The sequence below is a fragment of the Malania oleifera genome, chromosome 10 (genome assembly GCF_029873635.1).
Source record: "Malania oleifera isolate guangnan ecotype guangnan chromosome 10, ASM2987363v1, whole genome shotgun sequence".
NCBI lineage: Eukaryota > Viridiplantae > Streptophyta > Magnoliopsida > Santalales > Ximeniaceae > Malania > Malania oleifera.
In genome coordinates, this window is record NC_080426.1 from 86475732 (window position 1) to 86498891 (window position 23160).

Sequence of the window (23160 nt, forward strand, 5' to 3'; positions counted from 1 at the left end):
ACTATCCTTCCTTAACCATTGACAGTTTTTTCAGGGCTCCCTAAAACTGTTAACGGTTTGGCTCCTAAACCAAACCATCATTCCTTTTTGCCATAAGCTTTATAACCCTCATAATTTTTAAGAGATGTCTTAAGGAGTACATATGCCTAATTCATGCGTAATTTTGCAGAATTTCTCCTCATTAAGGTGTTTTGTTAAGATATCAGCTAATTGTTTATCAGTGTTAATGTAAACTAGTTCGATATCTCCTTTTTGCACATGGTCTTGAATGAAATGGTGCTGGATCAATGTGTTTTGTCCTAGAGTGTAAACATGGGTTTTTTGAGATGTTGATAGTGCTGGTGTTATCACAATGAATCGGGGTTCCTTTTGCTAAGATTCTGAAATCCTCGAGTTGCTGTTTCATATACAGTTCTTGAGCACAATAACTACCAGCTGCTATATATTCAGCCTCGGTGGTTGAGAGGGCAATTGAGGTTTGTTTCTTGCAAAACCATGAAACGAGAGAGTGTCCAAGAAAGTGACACGTTCCATTAGTACTTTTTCTATTGATTTTGCATCCGCCATAGTCAGCATATGAATAGTAGGTGAGATCAAATGAAGCATTCTTAGGGTAAAAGAGCCCTAAGTCATGTGTTCATGCTAGGTACCTAGATATTCTCTTAACAACATTAAGATGTGACTCTTTGGGACATGATTGGAATCTAGCACACAAGCAAACATTGAACATAATATCTGGCTTGCTAGAAGTGAAGTATATAAACTACCAATGATCCCTCTATATAGCTTTTGTTAAACATTCTTTCCTTTTTCATCATTGTCAAGCTTTGCTGTTATGCTCATAGGGGTTGCTTTGGGTTTTCCTATTTTAAGTCCAAATTTCTTGAGCATGTCCTTGGCACACTTGGCTTGATTAATGAATATTCCATTTTTTAATTGTTCGATTTGCAAACCAAGGAAGAAAGTTAATTTGCCCATCATACTCATCTCAAATGTCTCCTGTATAGTCTGGGCAAATTCTTTACACATATTTTCATTCATGGCCCCAAAAATGATATCATCTACATAAATCTGAATAACCAGCATATAATTTTCCTTATGTTTCACTGAGTGTTTCACCCTGGGGAGCACTGGTGCTGTTTGTGAAGAAGAAGGATGGGTCGATGAGGATGTGCATTGACTACAAAGAGATTAACAAGGTGACAGTGAAGAATAGATGCCCGTTACGCAGAATTGATGATCTGTTTGACCAGTTATAGGGAACACAGGTCTTCTCTATGATCAATCTGCGATCCGGGTATCATCAGCTGAAGGTGAAATCAGAGGACATATCAAAAACTGCATTCCGAACTAGGTATGGCCACTACGAATTTCTTGTTATGCCTTTCACATTAACTAATGCTCTTACAGAATTTATGAACCTGATGAATAGGGTGTTCCACGAGTATCTTAATCAATTAGTGGTGTTTTCATTAATGACATCCTAGTTTATTCGAGGAGTCCCGAGGAGCATGCAGTTCATTTGAGGTTGGTACTTCAGGTACTCAGGGAGAAGAAGTTGTATGCGAAATTTAAGAAGTGCGAGTTTTGGTTAGAGTAAGTGGCATTTCTGGGGCATGTAGTGTCTAGGGAAAGGGTATCAGTGGACCTAGGTAAAATAGAAGCAGTAGTGAACTGGACGAGACCAAAGAATTTTCAGGAAGTCAAGAGTTTTTTGGGTCGTGTAGGAAACTACTGACGGTTTGTAGCTAAGTTCTCCAAACTATCAGGTCCATTGACACGACTCACGAGGAAGAACCTAAAGTTTGAATGGAATGATGAGTGTGAGCAGAGTTTTTAGGAACTGAAGCAGTGTTTGGTTAGTGCTCTAGTTTTGACCATTCCGTCAGGGGATGGCGGATTTTTTATTTTCAGTTACGCCTCTAAGAAGGGTTTCGGGTGTGTTCTAATACAATAGGGAAAGGTAATTGCTTATACTTCTCGACAACTCAAAGAGTACGAGAAGAACTACCCGACATACGATATGGAATTAGTAGCGATAGTGTATGCATTAAAGATCTGGAGGCACTACCTATACGATGAAAGGTGCGAGATTTTTGTTGATCATAAAAGTCTTAAGTACTTTTTTCACCTAGAAGGAGATGAACATGAGGCAGAGAAGATGGTTGGAGCTGATTAAGGACTACGACTGTATCATTAGTTATCATCTAGGAAAAGCTAATGTAGTAGTTGATGTTTTGAGTCGGAAGTCAATGGGTGTGTTAGTTTCAGTAGTTGTTGTGCTGCATTAGATCATGATGGATCTAGAGAGGTTAGGAGTGGAATTAGTGGACAAGGATCCACGGGCATTCATTTCTAGTTTAGTTATTCAGCTGACCTTATGGGAGAGGATTAGAACAACTCAAACGAGAGATGCCGAGCTGGTAGAGGTTGTAGAAGGAGTGTAGAATAGGTTGAAATCGGATTTCAACATCTCTAATGATGGGGTGTTGAGATTCCATACCTGGATCTATGTATCGAATAACGCCGATATTAAGCGGGTCATTCTAGAGGAGGCAAATCGTTCACTCTACACAATACATCCAGGGAGTACGAAGATGTAAAGGGATCTGCAAGAATCCTTCTGGTGGTCTAACATGAAAAGAGAGACCACCCATTTTATAGAGCAATGCCTATCATATTAGCAGATGAAGGCTGAGCACCAGAGGCCAACGAGACCGTTGCAACCACTTCTCATTCCTAAGTGGAAGTGGGAGCACATTTCCATGGATTTTGTCATGGGATTTCCATCAACACTTCACGGGCAGAATAAATTTGGGTAGTGGTTGACAGATTAACGAAGACTGCCCATTTCATCCCGGTTAAAGTCAGTTATTCCATAAATAAGCTGGCATAGCTATATGTTCAGGAGATAGTCAGAGTGCACAGGGTACCAGTGTCGATTGTCTTAGATAGAGATCCACAGTTTACTTCCCAATTCTAGAAGAGTCTTTAGGAAGTGTTGGGATCTCAACTTACATTCAGTACTACGTTCCACTCACAGAGTGATGGTCAGTTAGAGAGGACCATCCAAATTTTAGAAGATATCCTAAGGGTGTGCGTACTAGATTTTGGGGATAGATGGATAAGATATCTGTCGTTAGTTGAGTTCACCTACAACAACAGTTATCAGGCTAGTATCGGGATAACACCATATGAGGCACTGTATGGTCAGAGGTTCCAATCACTGTTATACTGGGATGAGGTTGGTGAATGACAGATATTAGGCCAGAGTTGGTTCAGCAGACTTCAGAGAAGGTCAAGCTCATCAGGGAACAGATTAAAGTAGCTCAGAATGGGTAGAAGAGCTATGCAGATACACGCTAATGGGAGTTAGAGTTTGAGGTGGGTGATGCTGTGTTCTTGAGGATTGCTCTGATGAAAGGAGTGATGAAGTTTGGTAGGAAGGGCAAGCTGAGCCCTAAGTACGTCGGATCGTTCAAGATTCTAGAGAGAGTCGGTTCAGTGGCGTACAAGATAGCATTATCACCTGCATTGTCTAAGATTCACGATGTTTTCCACGTGTCCATGCTTAGGAGGTATGTTCCAGATCCTTCCCATGTGATCAATTATGAGTCATTGGAGCTCGAGGACACGTTGGCATATAAGGAAATACCAGTTCAGGTCCTAGATCATAGAGAGCAGGAGTTACATACGAAGTGAATTTCGTTAGTAAAGGTACTCTACTATAATCACATAGTAGAGGAGGCTTCATGGGAACTAGAGTCAAAGATACGTCGGAAGTATCCTCATCTTTTTAGAGACGTTCAGAGTTAGATAGGTAAGCAGAATTGTAAGTAAGTGGTATGTATGTATTGTAGTTGGAGTAAGTTTATTTATGGTTTAGAGTATGCTTGGTCTTTGGGAGAGTTGTGTTTGGATATTGTAATCTCCCGAGACATTATGTGTAGCGACCCGAAAAATAATGATATTTAAATATTAAGAGAGAGGGAAATGGAAACAGAAACGAAAGCAGGCAGCAGGCTTTGTCGACGACATTGCATTTTGGAAAGAATAACTCAAAAGATTTTCCATAGGTCCTCGTCGACGAACACAGGGAGTTCGTCAACGAGTGCATAAGGGAACTCGTTGACGAAGCTACGCCTCGTTGACGAGAAATAACCGAGAAGGGTTTTTGGGACAGTCTAAAATTCATTGACGAGGGAGGAAGTTCGTCGACGAAATTATTGAAGGACTCGTCGACGAGGTGACGTGTCTCGTCGATGAATCCAACCCTATAAATAGTGAAAAACCTAGATTTTAGACAAATTTTCAGCGCAGAACTCTCCTCTCTTTCTCTCTCTCTCCTACGACTCCCTCCCCTTCTCTCTTCAATTCCAGGCCCGTTTCTCACCAGATTGAAGATTTGAGGCTACCACGACGCTCCTGGCGAAGTTCTCTACAAGTTTGTTGGAGCTGATCGTTGGAAAAGTTGATTTGGATTTCATCCCAAGCTCAGGGTAAGACATTTTATTTAGTATTTGTCTTTCCATTAGTTATAGGAAATACAATACACGAAAAAATACTAATGTATTGAGTGGAGAGCCCTGCGGGTATCGGGCTAGAGTATAGTAGAGGCTTTTCAGAAATAAGGTAAGGGAAATATGCTATGCTAGGAGATTTATTTATGTATCAAAAATTATATATATGCATGTATACCAGATATTATATAGAATGTGAATTCTCAAAGTATGTGTGGCCTGAGTACATGATGTTGATATGAAGTTTTATGTAGTTTTTCAGTATTTCAAGTTATACAGCTATAGATAGAAAATTGCAGATTTTATATAGACAGAATTTGTATACATATACAGTGTATTTCAGATGATTACATAGACAGTTATATATATATGTAGACACCCTAATTTTAACCAAGCCTTTCCGAGAAGACCTTATGTCAAAACCTTCCCACACGGTTGTGGAACCCACACATCTTTGTAGGTCCCACACTGGTTGTGGACCTTACACATCTTTGTAGGTCCCACATTGGTTGTGGACCCCACACATCTTGTAGGTCGCACACTGTTTGTGGACCCCACTTGTAGGTCCCACACTGTTTGTGGACCCCACACATCTTTATAGGTCCCACATGGCTTGTGGGCCTCACATATGTTGTGGGGTCCATATCTCCTTGTACGCTAGCTCGGATTCCTACATCCGGTGCACATTACCCCCTGGTACGCTAGCTCGGATTCCTACATCCGATGCACGTTACCCCCTGGTACACTAGCTTGGATTCCTACATCCAATGCACGTTACCCCTTCTGGTATGCTAACTCGGATTCCTACATCCGGTACACATTACCCCCTTGGGTACGCTAGATCGGATTCCTACATCCGATGCACGTTACCCCCTCTGGTACGCTAGCTTGGATTCCTACATCCGATGCACGTTACCCCCTCTGGTACGCTAGCTCAGATCCCTACGTTCGATGCACGTTACCTCTTTTGGCATGCTTGCACCTGCTATCTAGGATTCCTATAACTCTCAAATGGCTCGTGGTCCCACATGTTTTGTGGGCCCCACCCCTCTGGTACGCTAGCTCGGATCCCTACGTTTGATGCATGTTACTTCTTTTGCATGCTTGCACCTGCTAGCTCGGGTACTTATAACCCTTAAATGGCTCGTGGACCCTACATGGCTTGTGGGCCCCACATATCTCCATTGGGCCCCACATGTTTTGTGGGCCCCACCCCTCTGGTATGCTAGCTCGGATTCCTACATCCGATGCACGTTACCCCCTCTGATACGCTAGCTCGAATTCCTACATCCGATGCACGTTACCCCCTGGTACACTAGCTCGGATCCCTACGTCCGATGCACGTTACCTCTTTTGGCATGCTTGCACCTATTAGCTCGGGTTCCTATAACCGTCAAATGGCTCGTGGACCCCACATGGCTTGTGGGCCCCACATATCTCCATTAGGCCCCACATGTTTTGTGGGCCCCACCTCTTTTGGTACGCTAACTCAGATTCCTACATCCGGTGCACGTTACCCCCTTTGGTACGCAAGCTCAGATCCACATATATGGTGCATTGCTAGCTCGGGTTCTTGTAACCCTCAAATGACTTGTGGACCCCACATGACGCGTGGGCCCTACACATCTCCAATGGGCTCCGCATAGCTTCTAGGATCCTCATATTGTTATTATTATTATTATTATTATTATTATTATTATTATTATTATTATTATTATTATTATTATTATTAATTTTAATTTGTCAAATGCAAGCATACTTTGTTCCCTCCATCATCACTCACCACATGTCATTTTTTCTCCCTTTATCATTCTTCCCATACTTTGTTCCCCGCATCATCACTCACCACATGTCATGTTTCCTCCCTTTATCATTCGTCCCATGCTATATTCCCTTCATCATTCTTCATCCCATACTTTGTTCCCCCCATCATCACTCACCACACGTCATGTTACCTCAATTTATCATTCTTCCCATGCTATATTCCCTTCATCATTCTTCATCCCATACTTTGTTCCCCTCATCATCACTCACCACATGTCATGTTTCCTCCATTTATCATTCTTCCCATGCTATATTCCCTTCATCATTCTTCATCCCATACTTTGTTCCCCTCATCATCAATCACCACATGTCATGTTTCCTCCTTTTATCATTCTTCCCATGCTATATTCCCTTCATCATTCTTCATCCCATACCCCCCATCATCACTCACCACATGCCATGTTTCCTCCCTTTATCATTCTTCCCAATGCTATATTCCCTTCATCATTCTTCATCTCATACTTTGTTCCCCCTATCATCACTCACTACATGTCATGTTATCTCCTTTTATCATTCTTCCCATGCTAATTTCCCTTCATCATTCTTCCCCCCATACTTGGTTCCCCCTATCATGACTCCCCTATGTCTTTTTTCCCATGCTTGCCCCAAGCTAAGTCTATAAATAGCCCTTTAATTCCAAGCACAAAGGAAGAGAGTTCTTGGTGGTGGTAAGGAGAAGATTTCAAATATTGAAATTTTCTATTATAAGTTTGTGAAGCTAGTTTTTCTGAGTAAAGATCAAGAGGTTGACTTGTCTCGTTTCCTACCGGTGCTGAGTCACCCCATTTGAAGAAGGCACTTCGTACTGCCTCGAGTCAGAGCTCAAGAACAACTCCCGGGAAGATGCTGTAAAGTGGCCCTAGTAGACTCACCAACAGGAAAAGAAGCCTGGACTAAAGGAAAACGAAAGAAGATCAAGAGGTCAACTGATCCCGTTTCCTACCGGTGCCGAGTCACCCCATCTGAAGAAGGTACTTCGTAGTGCCTTGAGTCAGAGCTCAAGAACAACCCTCGGGAAGACGCTGTAGACTAACCCCTGCAGATTCACAGACAGGAAAGGAAGATCAGAGGAGAAAAAGACGTTAGGTAAAACCAATGAACTTTCTCTTCCTATGTTACATCTCCGCCCCCTTTCCCGAACCGGCCTCTATTGGTTTATTTGATTTTATTTCATTTTTTTTTTATATTTTAAATAGCTTCTTTTTAACCCATAAAAAAAAAAAAAAGAAAAGAAATTTCATAAAAGACACAAAAATTCAGAAAAATTCTCAAAGAAAATTCAAAAATTTTTAAGGCTTTGAAACTTATTTACATTTGAAAATTTTTGAAGAAAATCCAAGAAAGTTTCCAACATGTTTGGCAAAGGTTAGATCTGTTTCCTTACATTCAAAATTTTCAAAAATACATTCTAAAGTCATATCTTTAAAACTATGACTTTCATGATTGTTGTATAAAATTCTATTGTATTCGGAAGAACATTGGAAAACCCCGAAAAATCAATGGTCTTGACTAAGACCTTAAATTGGTTTTCCCCCCAACTGGTCAACGTTTGACCGGTCCACCATTCTCGGACTAGTTCACCCCAGTTTTCTCCATTTCACTTGTATATTATTATTATATCTATAAAATTCACAAAAATCACGAAATTTCCAAAATCCCAAAAATGTTTTCACATTTTGATTTCAACTGGTCTTATTTGTGTTATTTTGAATGTTTGGGAAAAATTGTAAAAATCACAAAAAATAATTTTCACACTTAGGAAAAATCACAAAAATATCTTTAGGCACAGAAAATCATTTCAATCCTGGACAAATTTCAAAAAAAAAAAAAAAAACTCCCGGAATAGTATAGTTCCTACTTAGAAAAAAGTATAGATTTCAAAACTCCCGGGAGCATATTTTGTATCCTATTTTCGATTTTACTTCCCGATGATTGTAACCAAGGGCATTGACTCTTCGGGATATTGGATTACCCCGGTTCTGAGGGAATACCTATGAGGTATTTTCATTCTTTTGATTTTTGAAAAAGGTTAGTTTTTAAAGGCTCATCAAGTTTATTTCAGGGATAATTTTTGATTAATATGGTACCGTTTGTAAGAACGGGCGCGTAGGAGGTGCTAATACCTTCCCCTTGCATAACCATACTCCCGAGCCAAACTCTGGTGACACAGACCGATTGCTACCCTGTTACCCTTAACGGGGTAGCAATCAAGTGTTCTAACCACACTTCAAAAGGTTAGTGGCGACTCCTTCACACATGTTTTCCACAGGTAATCACATTTTAAAAATAAACATTCATTTTTCCCAGTTCGCAAACCGAACCCATTTTTAACCAGAGATTGGTTCTCTGGGCCGGGTCTGGGACGTTGCGATAGCTTGGCAACTCCGCTGGGGACCACTGAGAGTTGAGCCAGTGATTAATTACGAATTATCCCGATCTCAAATCTAAATAAGCCTTTTTGATTACTCCCTTTCATTTTTGTACAAATTTGGTTGCATATACATGAATAATTGGGAATGCCTTGCTTGCTTTGATTCATGAATAAGCTTGTGTTTGGTTCTATTTGTTTTTTCTAAGCATGTAATTAGCAGTACCTTGGATAAGCATGATGTTTTGTTTCCCTTGCTATTTTATTAAGCATGTGTTCTGAATAATGGATGGATGTGGGCTAGGGGGTGTAGGTTGAAATGGTTAAACTCACACACTCTCATAGCTCTACACCCAGGCTTTCCTAGCTAGGATTAGAAAGGAGTGTAATAGTGGCAGTTCCCGTGTGGCATGGCCTATGGGGACCCGCGAACCACTCCGCTCAGTGCGAGATTTTTCTAGACCTCTGTGAGGGAGGATGAAGTTTCAATTTGGGGACCTTTTTCAATAGGGGTTGGAGATTAACCACACATGATTGTCCATAATCTCTTGCCTAGGGTAGAGCCTCGGAGGACCTTATGTACATAATTACCCCGAAGTTGGGACAAAGGCTCCATCCTTCTCCCTGTGACCTTATATGATTATAACTTGAGATTTAAAACAAGTTGCATGATTACTAACATCCTACATTTCATACTAGGCATTCCCATCTACTTGGCCAAGGTTCTGTTTAAAATCTGACTCATGGAGAGCACAGTAGTCCATCATGAAACTGAACCAGTGGTGCAATTGTACTCCAAAAGTCAGCAAAAGAAGAGGGGTGACAACACAAGTAAAGAATCGGTACTTGAGATACCATACAGGGTTGACATCAACACTTAATCCAATTCCTTAAAGGAGCTGAGAGACATTTGTAAGGGATGGACGCCTCAGGGACGATTGACTTTTTCTCAGACGTACAGACACATCGATTTTCTGTTGCATATTTCCGTAGACCCCCACATGATTGAAGCATTGGTGGAATTCTGGAATCCTTGTATTGCTGCTTTACTCTGGATGGGGTAGACCTTGCTCCCACCATAGAGGAATACACTTCACTATTGCATCTGGCCAAACTGCCGACGCCCTACAGAATGTACGTGCTCGCTCGAACATCTGTCATCAAGTATTTGTTCAGGGTCACCGAGGTTAAGGTCCAGAATCTGAGAGACTCAAAGGTCACTTGGGAACACCTGAAAGAGTTGATGAAGAAGGAAGGAAAGGAAGAATCCCAGCTGCATCTGCTAGCATTAGCCATCTACGGCCTGCTTATCTTCTCGAAGGAACTGGGAATCATCAATCATGCCACCATTGCCTTCGTAGCACAAGTAAAGGAAGGGGTGAATCCATTCTACGGTATTCTGACCGAAACGTTCCGATCTCTTAACAGATGCTGGATTAGGAGATATGCTCGTTTGACCTGCTGTGTGCCATTGCTTTATGTGTGGATGATGAGCCATTTGCCATGCATCCAGGGATTCTTTCGTGCTTCTTTCTCAACAATCAGAATACATTTAGCAGAGTTTAAAGTAGCTCGTTGGGAAGAACATGCCAGCAGGACCGAATGGAAAGACAGACTACAGAATCTAGTCAGCAAGGGGATTGTATGGCAGGCACCGTGGATCGACCAGCCCAAAGTGATATACAGATGTGGAAACCTTCCTTGGGTCCCACTGCTAGGTCCCTCGGGTGGAATATCCTACGCACCGCTTATGTTCCGAAGGCAAGTAGGTGCAATACAGTTCGTACCCATGACCCATGGACTGGCAGACGCTCGGTTTACATATGAGGATGATGATAGCCAAAGGAAGATCCGGGAATTTTTTGTATCATGGAGGCATGTGTACATAGTCGAAGCAATCAGTTAGAACTCGGGAGTCCAGGAGAGTTATGAGCTATGGAAACGTGATAGGGTGAACCCTCGGTTCTTGTATGAGGGAAAAACTCTGACAGACAAGAAACGACTGAGAGAAACTATGTGTCCATCTGAAAGAATGACCTCTAGAGAACAGTTTCCAAAACGAGGTCCGGTAGATCCTTAACCTGAACCAAGCAAGCGACCGAAGATTCAGGGCTCACGGTCAAAGAAAGCATCGGCAGTTTTGAGAAAGGAGAAGTAGAGACTTCAAAAGGTGTTTGATCAAAAGGTCCAACAACTGAGGGAGTCAAAAGCAGAAATTGAAGAAAATCTCAGTACATACAAGACCTAGAAAAGCGGTATGACAAACAGAGATACCATTTCAACAAAGTGCTTGAAAATATGGAGCCTTGTGTAAACAAGGCCAACTACTAGGAAGCCCAGTACAAAGCACTGAAATAGAAGGTGGACAGTGCGGCTCTCACAAAGTCAGAACCAACCCCAGAAGATTCAAGCTGCCTCGTCGGGAGCGGACCAGGAAATCAGGATTTGACGCCTGTGTAGACTAGTTGGAAATTTTCTGTGTTTCTCACTAAAAATTGTATGAAAATTTGAAATGAAATGATAAGGATTTTTTTTTTCAGAACCTTGGCTAAAGCACATAGGATTGCATGATTGCACCTTTTTCATACATACTCATAAACATCCATTACATGCATTTGTTCTGAAGGATGCGGGTTTTCATGAACAGGGAGGTGGAAACAAGTCGTACGTGACTAAGATCCAGCAAGATTGAGGCAAGTATGTACCCGTACAACATCTGCGGAAAAGCTAAGGCCATGACAGAACAGTTAGAGAGTCATGTTTTGGGGATCGAGCAGGGGCAGGAAGAGTTGAGCAATCAGATGAAGAGGATATTGGACTTACTTCTAAACAAAGGAAAGACAGTCCAAGATCAGGATCATGAAGAATAAAATGACCCTATCCACCCGCTCGATTTTACGCCGATTCATTGGTAATCTTCCGGTCCGCCACCATTCACCTCGGAGAAACCGCCGCATGGCACGTTGCCTTTTATCCCAGCAGTGACAGGAATGGGGATGCCCTCATCAGCAATTTCAGGTGTAGGGACAAGCAAGACCGTGACGGAATACCGTTGTGATGAGCTGGAAGAGTGGCTAAGGGCCATAAAGGGGACTCAGGCCGCCAGTACCGCCAGATCCTCAGATTATTGCCTGGTGCCTAATGTAGTCCTTCCTCCAAAGTTTAAGATGCTAGACTTCGAGAAGTTTGACGGGACTACATGCCCTCGGACCTACCTTCGGATGTATTGTCAGTCGATGGCCGCCTATACCAATAATGAGAAGTTGATGATGCATTGCTTCTGAAGCAGTTTTACCGGTACAGCGGCTAGATGATATGTCCAGCAGAACAAGGCCTAGATCCGTATGTGGGGTGACTTGGCTGATGCCTTCGAAGCGCAATATCGTCATATCTTGGAAATGGCTCCGGACAAGATGTATCTTTTGGAAATGGAGAAAAAGCCAACAGAAACTTTCAGGGAGTATGCACACCGTTGGAGAGACACGGCCACTCAAGTGGACCCTCTGGTCGGCAACCGTGAGGCAATATCGATGTTCGTAGGGATGTTAAAAGATCCCTACTGTTCACAGCAGGTAGGGTCCACCCCTCATAACTTCATGGACATTGTGGCGGAAGGGATTAGAGTGGAAGCCGACGTCAAAGCTGAACGAATAAAGACTGGCACTACCGATAACGGCCCAAGTAAGAAGTGGGTCAAAGGAAAAAAGGAAGAAGAGACCCAAATGATACAGGGGTCTATCAGGAGCCTAAGGCAGAGAAGCTGAAGTCAACAACCTAGGGGAAATTTCTACATGGAACTAGTAGTAAACCAAACACTACATATGGGCCTGATGCCCCAGTTTGCAACCCCCCGACTAAGACCAGCACCCACAAACAATCAAATTCGAGAAATGGATGCACCAAGGAATGCTAGAAGGATTGACCCAATCCCAACGCCTTATGCCGACTTGTTTCCTCAACTGTGTGAGAGAGGAATGGTGATGACCATACCAGCCATTCCCGTCACCGATCCTCCACCATGATGGTTTGATCTCAATGTCCACTGTGCATACCACACAAACTCTCCGGGCCACTCCATTGACCAGTGCTGGGCTTTCAAATATAAAGTTCAGTCATTGAAGGATGCGGGGTGGCTGGCCTTTGATGACAAGCCGGCGGGCATTCAGGGAAACCCTTTACCCAATCATGAGGGAGACCAGATCGGTATGGTCGGGTAGAACTCAAAAAGGCACAGGAAGCCAACCTAGATCATTTAGCTTTGGATTGGGTATACCAGGAGCTCAGGAAGGTGGGCCTAATAGAATCAAAGGCCACCTGTCCCAAAGGGGCGCGATGCGAATGCCAAAGTTCTTTGAGAAAGACTGTTTAGGGCTGCAAAACCTTTAGGATGATCCTTCGCAAAATGTTGGATAACAAGTTCATAGAAGTTCAAAAGGATGGGGAAGTTTCAACTCTAGGAGATAAAGAACAAGAACATCCCCCGTGCCCACACCAACCTTTCATACCTTTGGCAAAAAAATCCAACTATGTCCACAAGACCCCAACCCGTTTGGTTATCTCGGTACCTCGACCGTTCCCATATCAAAATGACAAGGCGGTGCCATGGAAGTACTATTGCCAAACCTGGGGTGTGGAAGATGCAGGCAATATTGCGGGTGTAACGCGTAGTGGCAGAGTATATGCACCAGCATAGTCTGGGAAGCTGGATACAGAACAAATTGGTGAATCAAGCAGAAGCACTAAAAGGCCAATTCAACTATAGGAGGCTGAAGAATTTCTGAAGTTTATCAAACATAGCGAATATAGTGTGGTCGACCAGTTAAAAAAGATGCTAGCACATATATCCGTATAGTCCTTGCTTTTATACTCAGAGGTTCATAGAGAAGCACTACTGAAATTGCTTAATCAGGTGCATATACCTCAAGACATCAGTGTAGAAAAATTCAGCAATGTAATCGGAGGCTTGTCCGTGACCAACTACATTACCTTCAGTGATGAAGAAATCCCTTCAGAAGGAAGAGGGCATAACCAGGCACTGCACATATCGGTCAAATGCAAGGACCATATGATAGCTCGGGTGTTAGTCGATAATGGGTCATCCCTCAACGTTTTGCCAATGACCACTCTTTAGAAATTGTCGGTAGACCCTTCGTATGTCAAGCAGAACAATCTGGTAGTCAGGGCTTTCGACGGAACCCGTAGGGAGTCTGTAGGGGCAATTGAGATTCCCATACTGATTAGGCCAGTCATCTTCAACGTCACATTCCAGGTAATGGACATCACACCTTCCTACAGCTGCTTATTGGGAAGGCCATGGATCTATAACACTGGGGTGGTCGCATCTTCCCTACACTAGAGGCTGAAGTTTGTAGTTGGGAACCAGTTGGTCTGTGTATATGGTGAAACCGACGTTATGATAACAAAGCCCACTTCCACTCCTTATATGGAAGCCACGGAAGAGGCATTGGAGGACTCGTTCCAAGATTTCGAGATCATAAATGTCGCAATTATAGCAGAAGGATCTCCAATCTCACGCCCTCAGATCTCCACCGCAGTGCATATGATGGCGTCTGAAATGAGCAGACAGGGGTACCATCTGGAAAAAGGGCTCGAAAAATACCTATAGGGGATCCAAAAGCCATTAATGCTTGAGGAAGTGAAAGACAGATATGGCCTTGGCTACATACCTACGGCGGCAGATCGAAGGAAGAAAGCTAAAGAGAAGAAGATGCGGAGGGTGGAAAGAATCAATGATGAAACAAGCAGTCAATCCAACCTAGAGGTAGAATTGCGGTAATTGAGTTTATAAGTATTGGATGCTGAAGTCCACTCGAACACTTCTACAGAGTGGATCCGTCATCTCCAACCAAGAGTACAGCTTCAGAACTGGAGTTCTTTTGATTTACCAGATATCATCATGTAACGATCTTTTTTTCAGAGTTTGTTTAGTTCTATTTTTCTTTTGTATTCCCTAGGCCACTGAAAAATCGGGGAAGCTTCTTAATGAAAATGAATCATGCATTCCTTGTCATTTATGTGCATTTTGGAAATCAACTGTCAAAATTTGTTTGTTAATTTCATGCAGGAATAAAGAAAATAACAACACCTGAATCCCTCACCAAGTAATTGACATTAACTTTGAAAATCTAATCCATGAAACTGAAGTTGAAGATCAAGAAATAAACTTGTCCCTTGAAATGGAAAGAATGTTAAAGTCCGACGAAAAACCAACCTTGACCAATAGCGATCCCACCATTGTGATTAATCTTGGAACTGAGGAAGAACCCAAGCAGGTGAAAATTGGGGCACTACTAAAGGGTGATAGAAAGGAAAAAATGATTGAATTACTAAGGGAATACCAGGACGTGTTTGCCTGGTCGTACCAAGACATGCCAGGTTTAGACACAGATTTAGTAACCCACAAGATCCCGTTTCACCAGGATTCAAAGCCAGTAAAACAAAAACTGAGGAGAATGCGGCTAGAGATGTTACTCAAGATAAAGCAGGTGGTACAGAAACAGCTTGAGGCAGGATTCTTGGAGGTAGCCCAATACCCTGAATGGATGGCCAATGTCGTCCCAATAATCAAGAAGAATGGTAAAGTACGAGTTTGTGTCGACTACCGGGATTTAAATAAAGTAAGCCCTAAGGACAACTTCCCCCTCTTGCACATTGATGTGCTGGTGGACAATACCATCGGGCATGCTTTATTTTCATTCATGGACGGATTCTTGGGATACAACCAGATCAGGATGGCACCTGAGGATAAGGAAAAAACGACCTTCATCACGTTATGGGGGACTTTCTGCTATAAAGTCATGCCGTTTGGACTAAAAAATGCTGGAGCCACTTACCAGAGGGCTATGGTAACTCTTTTTCATGACTTAATGCACAAGGAGGTTGAGGTTTATGTCGACGACATGATCGTTAAGTCACACAATGAGAAAGACCATGTGTTAAACTTGGAAAAATTGTTCGAGAGGCTCCGAAAGTGCCAATTGAAGTTAAACCCCGAAAAATGTACCTTCGGTGCTACGTCCGGGAAGCTATTAGGGTTTATAGTAAGTGAGAAAGGGATTGAGGTAGACCCTGATAAGGTCAAGGCCATTCGAGAGATGCCCAGCCCAAAGTCCGAAAAGGAGTTACGAAGCTTCTTGGGTAGGCTCAACTACATTGCTCGGTTCATATCTCAATTAACTGCCACCTGCGAACCCATCTTCAAGTTGCTGAGAAAGAACAACCCAGAAAAGTGGAATGAAGAGTGCCAAGTGGCCTTTGAAAAAATAAAGGAGTACCTTTTGAATCCCCCAGTACTGGTACCACCAGTGTTCGGAAGGCCTTTAATCTTGTACTTGGCGATTTCAAGAAACTCCATGGGTTGCGTATTGAGCCAGCATGATGAGACCGGGAGGAAAGAAAGGGCCATTTATTACCTTAGTAAGAAGTTCACAAATTATGAGTCTAAGTACTCTGATCTGGAAAGAACATGTTGCGCTTTGGTATGGACGGTCAGTAGGCCGAGGCAATACACCTTGTAATACTCCACCTGGCTAATCTCCAAAATGGACCCAATCAAGTACGTGTTTGAAAAGCCCATAGTAACTGGACGGGTAGCACGATGGCAGATGTTGTTGACAGAATATGATATTTCTTATGTCACCAGGAAATCTATCAAGGGTAGTGTCATTGCAGAATACCTAGCTGAAAGAGCCGTGGAGGATTACCAACCTATGGAGTTCGAATTCCCAGACCAAGATATAGACTCCCTAACCTAAGGGGAAGAAGACCTCGAAGAATGGAGGATGTTGTTCGATGGGGCAGTCAATGTTTGGGGACATGGTATAGGCGCGGTGCTCATATCACCAGATGGGAAACATTATTCGGTGGTAGCTAAGCTCATCTTCCCTTGCACTAATAACATAGCCGAATACGAGGCATGTATATTAGGTTTGCAGACCGCTTTAGATTGGGGTGTCAAGCGACTAACAGTGAAAGGAGACTCGGCCTTGGTCATCCACCAGCTCACCGGAGAATGGGAAACTCGCAATTCCAAGCTGGTACCGTATCGAGAGTTCATTCAAAAGATGATAGAAGGGTTTGACAGTATTAGTTTCTCTCACACGCCAAGAGAAAACAACGTAATTTCTGATGCACTAGCCACACTGGCAGCTTTATTCAAGGTAGAAGAAGGGGTGAGGATCGAAACTATTCAGATCAGAGTACAACTCGAACCTGCCCACAGCATGGTGATAGAAGAGGCCGATGGAAAACCGTGGTTTTATGATATCAAAACCTACATCCAGAAAAATCAGTATCCCGAAGGGGCAGCTAGTAATGATCGGAGGACTATCAGAAGGTTGGCCATGGGCTTTTTCTTAGATGGTGAAGTCTTGTACAAATGAAATCATGACATGACCCTCCTACGGTGTGTAGAGGCACAGGAGGCCTGACAAGTCATGCGTGAGGTTCACGAGGGAGTCTGCGGTACCTATGCTGGAGGCCACTCATTGGCACGAAAAATACTTAGGAGCGGGTATTATTGGATGACCATGGAGAGAGATTGCATTGATTACGCCCGAAAGTGCCATAAGTGCCAAGTTTATGGTGATCGGATCCAAGTCTCCCCGGCCCCACTTCATGATCTCTCCGCACCTTGGCCCTTTTCAGCCTGGGGCATGGATGTGATCAGGCCGATAAGCCCAAAGGCCAGTAACAAACACCGTTTCATCTTTGTGGAAATCGATTATTTCACTAAATGAGTAGAAGCCGCCTCGTACTCTAGTGTCACACAGAATGTGGTAAGTCGTTTCGTCAAAAGAGAGTTGATCTGTCGGTACGGAATCCCTGAAAGAATAATCACGAATAATGCCAAGAACCTAAACAACGCAGTAATGAACAAGCTATGCAATTAGTTCAAGGTCAAGCATCACAATTCAGCGCCGTATAGACCACAGATGAATGGGGCGGTGGAAGCAGCCAACAAAAACATTAAGAACATTTTGGAGAAGATGACAGAAACTTACAGAGATTGGCATGACAAGCTTCCTTTCACTTTGATGGCTTACAAGACTACGGCCAGAACCTCCACGGGCGCTACTCCCTTTTCTTTGGTGTACGGAATGGAGGTAGTGGTCCTTGTAGAAGTTGAGATCCCATCTCTAAGAGTTCTGAAAGAAGTAAAGTTGGCTGAGGCAGAGTCGGTACAATCCCGGTATGACCAGTTAAACTTAATCGAGGAGAAAAGGATGGCCGCCATGGCCCATGGACAATTGTACCAAAGAAGGATGATAAGAGCATTTAACCGAAAAGTGCGGTCTCGACAGTTTCAGGAGGGGGACCTAGTACTGAAAAAGATTTTACTGATTCATATAGACCCTCGTGGCAAGTGGACACCAAATTATGAAGGGCCTTACGTGGTAAAGAAGGCATTCTCAGGAGGCGCCCTATTGTTAGCAAATATGGATGGAACCGACCTATTGCACCCTGTTAACTCTGATGCTGTAAAGAAATATTATACCTAATGGTTGTATACATCTCCAAAAGAAATTAATGAAAGGATCACAGTGTTATTTCATGTGTTCCCTCTTTGCTCATTATTTCGATTAAATGATAGATGACCATTTTTGGACCACCAGTTCCCTTAAAGAACCCAATGTTTTTAATCACTTGATGAACCTTTTTGAACTTTAAAATCGAAACCATCTTCTTCGAAAAAGTCATTGCCCAAAATTTAAACCGGGTTGGGATTTTCAAAGGTCAGTCAAATCATGCGAGGCAATAATGCAGTGTCAAAATGACGGCAGGCCATTCTTCTGCTACCCAAAAGTTAGAGAAAGAAAACTCCCTTTGATACCCCTTATTGTGCCTAAAAATGTTTAATCTTTCGTTTAAACCCGCCAAAGGATCACACCCCACACTGGGGTAGTTTTGGAAAGACCGATCTCGAACGAAGCCTAAATAAAAAAATGGAGGCATGATTCCCTGTAAAAAAAAAAGGAAAATGATGCAAAAGAACAAAGGGAAAATCAAAGCACAGGAAAGACAGGAGATATGCATCGTTTGTGATCTTTGGCAAATTCACCCTTTGGTAAAATTCATAAGTTCGAGCCTCATGCACCCTTTCTTCTTTAACCAATACCCATAACCTACATTACAACCCGAATGGAAAGACCTAACCAGATTGGCATATGTTGTTGCCTCAAATGATTTTTCAGACTTAATATTGAGTTTGAACTATGTAATGACTTGATCCTGAAAAGGTACGTAGGTAGCTTTTTCAAAAGGATGAGTTCGGTGAAACTCTTGCAAAAATGTCTCACCCCAAACTGGGACATGATTTGTTGCCATGGGATGGGTTTTGAGCCTTAGTTTCCTTATTCTTCTGAAAACCTAAATCCCCGAGCCTACGTTTCGTCCCAAGTCTTAAAGACCATCCAGAGATCGAAATGTGAAGCAAAGCACCAAAATAAGCCTTGAGCAAACAATGGACCTAAGGGCACTATTCAACCTTACAATACCAAAAGGGTCAGTCTCCTTCTAGTTGAAGCTGGGGCAGTTATCGCAAGAACAAGAGACTTTAGTTTTCACAAATTAATGTCGATACCTTTAAGAATAGGGAATGTTGTTGTAAAGCTTATCTTTTTCCTGAATAAATTTTGAATGTAACAGAACAACTATTTCGCACAGCTTGATGTCTTGATTCAGCACATTAATGGCATAAATGCATGATTATTCTCATTGTTAGGAAATCCCCGTTTATTGAGGTAAAAAATCAAGAACCCAATACACCAGGACGGTGTTCAGGCACCAATGGGGAGCTTGAAGCATGTCAAACATCAGTAATGAAGGAATACTAGGTCGGATTCGGAGTACTCCTTCAAGTTTTGGGAATCACTGGAAGCGTTAGTGATCAACTACCGGGACAGATTTTAAATAATCCCTGAGTTTTGAAGATCATGGAAAGTACTAACAGCAAGACACTGGGGCAGATTTTGAGTATCTTTTGGAATCTGAAGTACCGACAGTTAGACATTGGGGCAGAAATTGAGCATCTTTCGGATTTTGAAGAAAGTACTGATAGCCAGACACTATAACAAATGTTGAGTATCTTCTGGAAAGTACCGATAGTCAGACACTGCGGTAGATTTTGAGTGCCTGTAGAAATTTGAAAATGGTCAGAGCCGTGACAAGAAAACACTAGGACAGATTACGAGACCCTTTTGGAATCCGAAACGCAGTAAAGACTAGTAGCCAATGAACGAAACCGGGGCAGTTGTTTTATTAAGGTGAAGTCGGGTACCGTCGTGCCAGACTAGACCTTAAAAGTGTGGCCAAGATCCGGGATCGAGAAGAAAGGCCATGCATCCTCATACATTTCATGCATGCACTTCACACATCCTCATGCATTTCATGCATTTAGTGAAAGGCATTCCCACTATAGGTAGCAGCGTACAGACATATCATGTAACGGGCATCATGTATATATAACAACATGCCCCTGCATTCAAGCATCACAATTTAGTAACATGCATACATATAGCAGTAGAGCGCCATTCATTCGTACTTGCCTGGTTGAATAAATTTTTGATTAATCCTTTTGCATCCATAGCCAACCATCATAGGGGTTTTGGTCATTGTACCCCCATGGCCCAAATTTTTACATCCATAACAAGCCATTCAGAGGATATTATAACCCGGTTTGGTGTACCAACAATACTATTGTCCTCAGTAAAAACAAAAAAAAAAAAAAAGCGAAGGAAAGATAAAACACCCAAATTTTATTAATTGCCCTCACTTATGGCAAAGGAATACCGTGGTTACAGTCACGGTCTTGGGAGATTACAACCAAAACTCTCCCAAAACCAAATTCAAAAAAAAAAAAAAAAGGTGAGGGGGGTGTACAATTACAGGTCATGTATGGCAACTTAAACACATAATATCACGGCTTTTCATGCTTCTCTACTTCCCTTTTCAGGCTGAGGAATGAGAAGTTTGGCCTTTTCCATGCATTATGGTTTTGAGCCGTTTATGTTCTCGCTGGATGTCCTCCCGGCTTTTCTCCAACTTGGCTATTTTAGGCCTAAGGTCGTTGGAGTAAACAGCCACCATTTTTCTCAAGTCATCGACCTCCCATTTTAACATATTATTTTCTTGCCTTAACTCCCTCGTTTTCTACTATTCCTCTTGGTATTTCATCCGTAAGATGTAGGTTTCATTCCCGAAGAGGGTCACGGTTTCATTCTGTCTCTATAGACAACGGGCTAGGTGAGATGTTGAGGACATTGCCTGGGCACTGTGATAGAGTGCCTAGTTGACTATGCCGGGATTGGACATCGAGGCCAGTACTGTCTCATTCCTCAGCATTTCTTTTTGGAACTGAGGAGAGAGTTGGAAGGAGCTGAGAACACTAGAACAGGATGGCACCTCTGGTGCCACATTCAAATCAGGAACCCGCTTGGAAGATGAAGCCCCAACCATGAGAAACGGTTAAGAGTGTTAAGAGATTTGAGATAGTAAAGGTGCGGTTTCTCGTAACAGAGGATGACCAAAGATAGGTTACAGTCACGTGTGGAGTTTGCCTGTGGTGTTTAAGTGTGAGAGGAAGTCTGCTTAAATAGAATAAAAAGGATTGCCATGCCGAGTGTGTGTCTGACAGGAGGATGAGAGAGGCGACATGCATCGAGAAGCCCCCAAGGATTGTGAGCAAGGTAAGCTGTGGGAGTTGTGAAGTCCCCTCAGTGGAGGATTATGTTCACAAGGCGGCGGAAAAAAATCTCGAGACAGATTTTGAGAGACGTGGAGCAGTCATAATATCTAAACTCGAGGAAAAATAAAAAGAAAAATAAAAATAAAAAAGGGGGGGCGCATTTATTCCTGGGGCTTGTTTTTAAAAGAACCCGAAGCCAGTTTGTTTTGCACAAAGCCCAACAATTTAAATAAACCCAGGTTTTTTTTTTTTAAAGGGAAAGTGGGCCAGCCTATTTCAAAAATGACTTGGGTCCCATTTCTTTTTTTTGGCCGGCCTATTTTAAAAATGACTTGGGTCCTGTTTCTTTCTGAATTGGGTCGGCCCGTTTTAAAACTCAATCCAAGCCCAACCATTTAAATAGACATGGGCTTTATTTTTGAAAAGAGAAAGTGGGCCGGCCTGTTTCAAAAATGACTTGGGCCCTGTTTCTTTTTTTTTTTTGGTCGGCCTGTTTCAAAAATGACTTGGGCTCTGTTTCTTTTTGAATTGGGCCGACCCAGTTCAAAAACTCAATCCAAGCCCAATCGTTTAAATAGACAACAACAACAACAACAACAACAAAATAGACACAGGCTTTATTTTTTTTTTAAAAGGAAAAGTGGGCCAACCTGTTTTAAAAATGACTTGGGCCCTATTTCTTTCTAAATTGGGCCGGCCCGTTTTAAAACTCAATTAAAGCCCATTTTTCAAAAGTAAACTCAGGTCCAATTTACTCAAGTCCGTCCCAAAGACCACACGTGACCTAAACACGTGATAGAGCCCATGTGGCTCGCTCGTGATCCCCCGAATTCACTCAACTCACTCGACTCACCCTCGACCTCACCACCCCAACTGAAACCCTAATGTTCGAAACCCTAACCCTAACTTCTAAACCAGAAACCTTAAATACCTCAAGCCCTAAATTTCCACGCAAATAACAACCAACAATCAAGCATACACAAAATTGAAAAAAAAATATATATATATATATATATATATATAAAGGGAAGAAAGAAAGAGGTTATCTCCTTTGGGATTTCAAAAGAACTCCCTTTACATCTGTGCTGATCTTCCCTACTGAGGCATTCCCAATTATCATCATTTGTCTGGGCTTCGCCAAATCTCTCTAAATCTAGCTGCGAAGACAATATACGAGGCCGATCGGAGATGGATCACCTTTAAAGAATTGTGTGATGTTTAGGATCTTATGTTTTCCAAGATCTAAGGTCTCTGAAAGAACGATATATATATATATATATATATATATATATATATATATAGAGTTTGGAATTAGGCGAGAGTGGGAAAGAAATTACAGAGGGGCTAGGGTTTCAGGTTCGCAGCAGATAAGAGCAGAGCAGAGAGACTGAAAGAGAAGAACAGAGAGGGTGAAAGAAGAAAGAAGAGAGAAAAGAGAAAGAGAGGGCGTTCGAGAGAATGAAACGCAGGGAAATGAACAGAACAAAAAATTAGGTTTAAATATCTAAAGCCCCGAAGCCACAAGATTCAACCACGTGGCAGTCCGTCGTCCGTTCGATCAAAGAGTCTGTGTGGCCACCCTGATCACCGCATGATCTGTGTTTTCTAAGGACAGTCAGGATTGTGCCACGCCTTGATCCGGGTCACATTTGACCAGCCACTCAGTCACCAACATGTGGCTCATTTTCCCCCACACACAAAAAGTCTGCGTGGCCACCCTGATCACTGTTGGTGTTGTGTTC

General features: G+C 42.6%; 1 protein-coding gene across 1 annotated transcript; it reads left to right on the forward strand.

The window, feature by feature from the left end:
- Positions 1–16514: 16514 nt before the first annotated feature.
- Positions 16515–17114, forward strand: LOC131166764 (uncharacterized). Its single transcript, XM_058125334.1, has one exon. The coding sequence runs from the start codon at positions 16515–16517 to the stop codon at positions 17112–17114; it is 600 nt and encodes a 199-aa protein (XP_057981317.1).
- The last annotated feature ends 6046 nt before the right edge of the window (positions 17115–23160 follow it).

Bases quoted from the DNA above. Each gene is read 5' to 3' on its own strand.
- LOC131166764 (XM_058125334.1), top strand. From the start codon at position 16,515: ATGTTGTTCGATGGGGCAGTCAATGTTTGGGGACATGGTATAGGCGCG.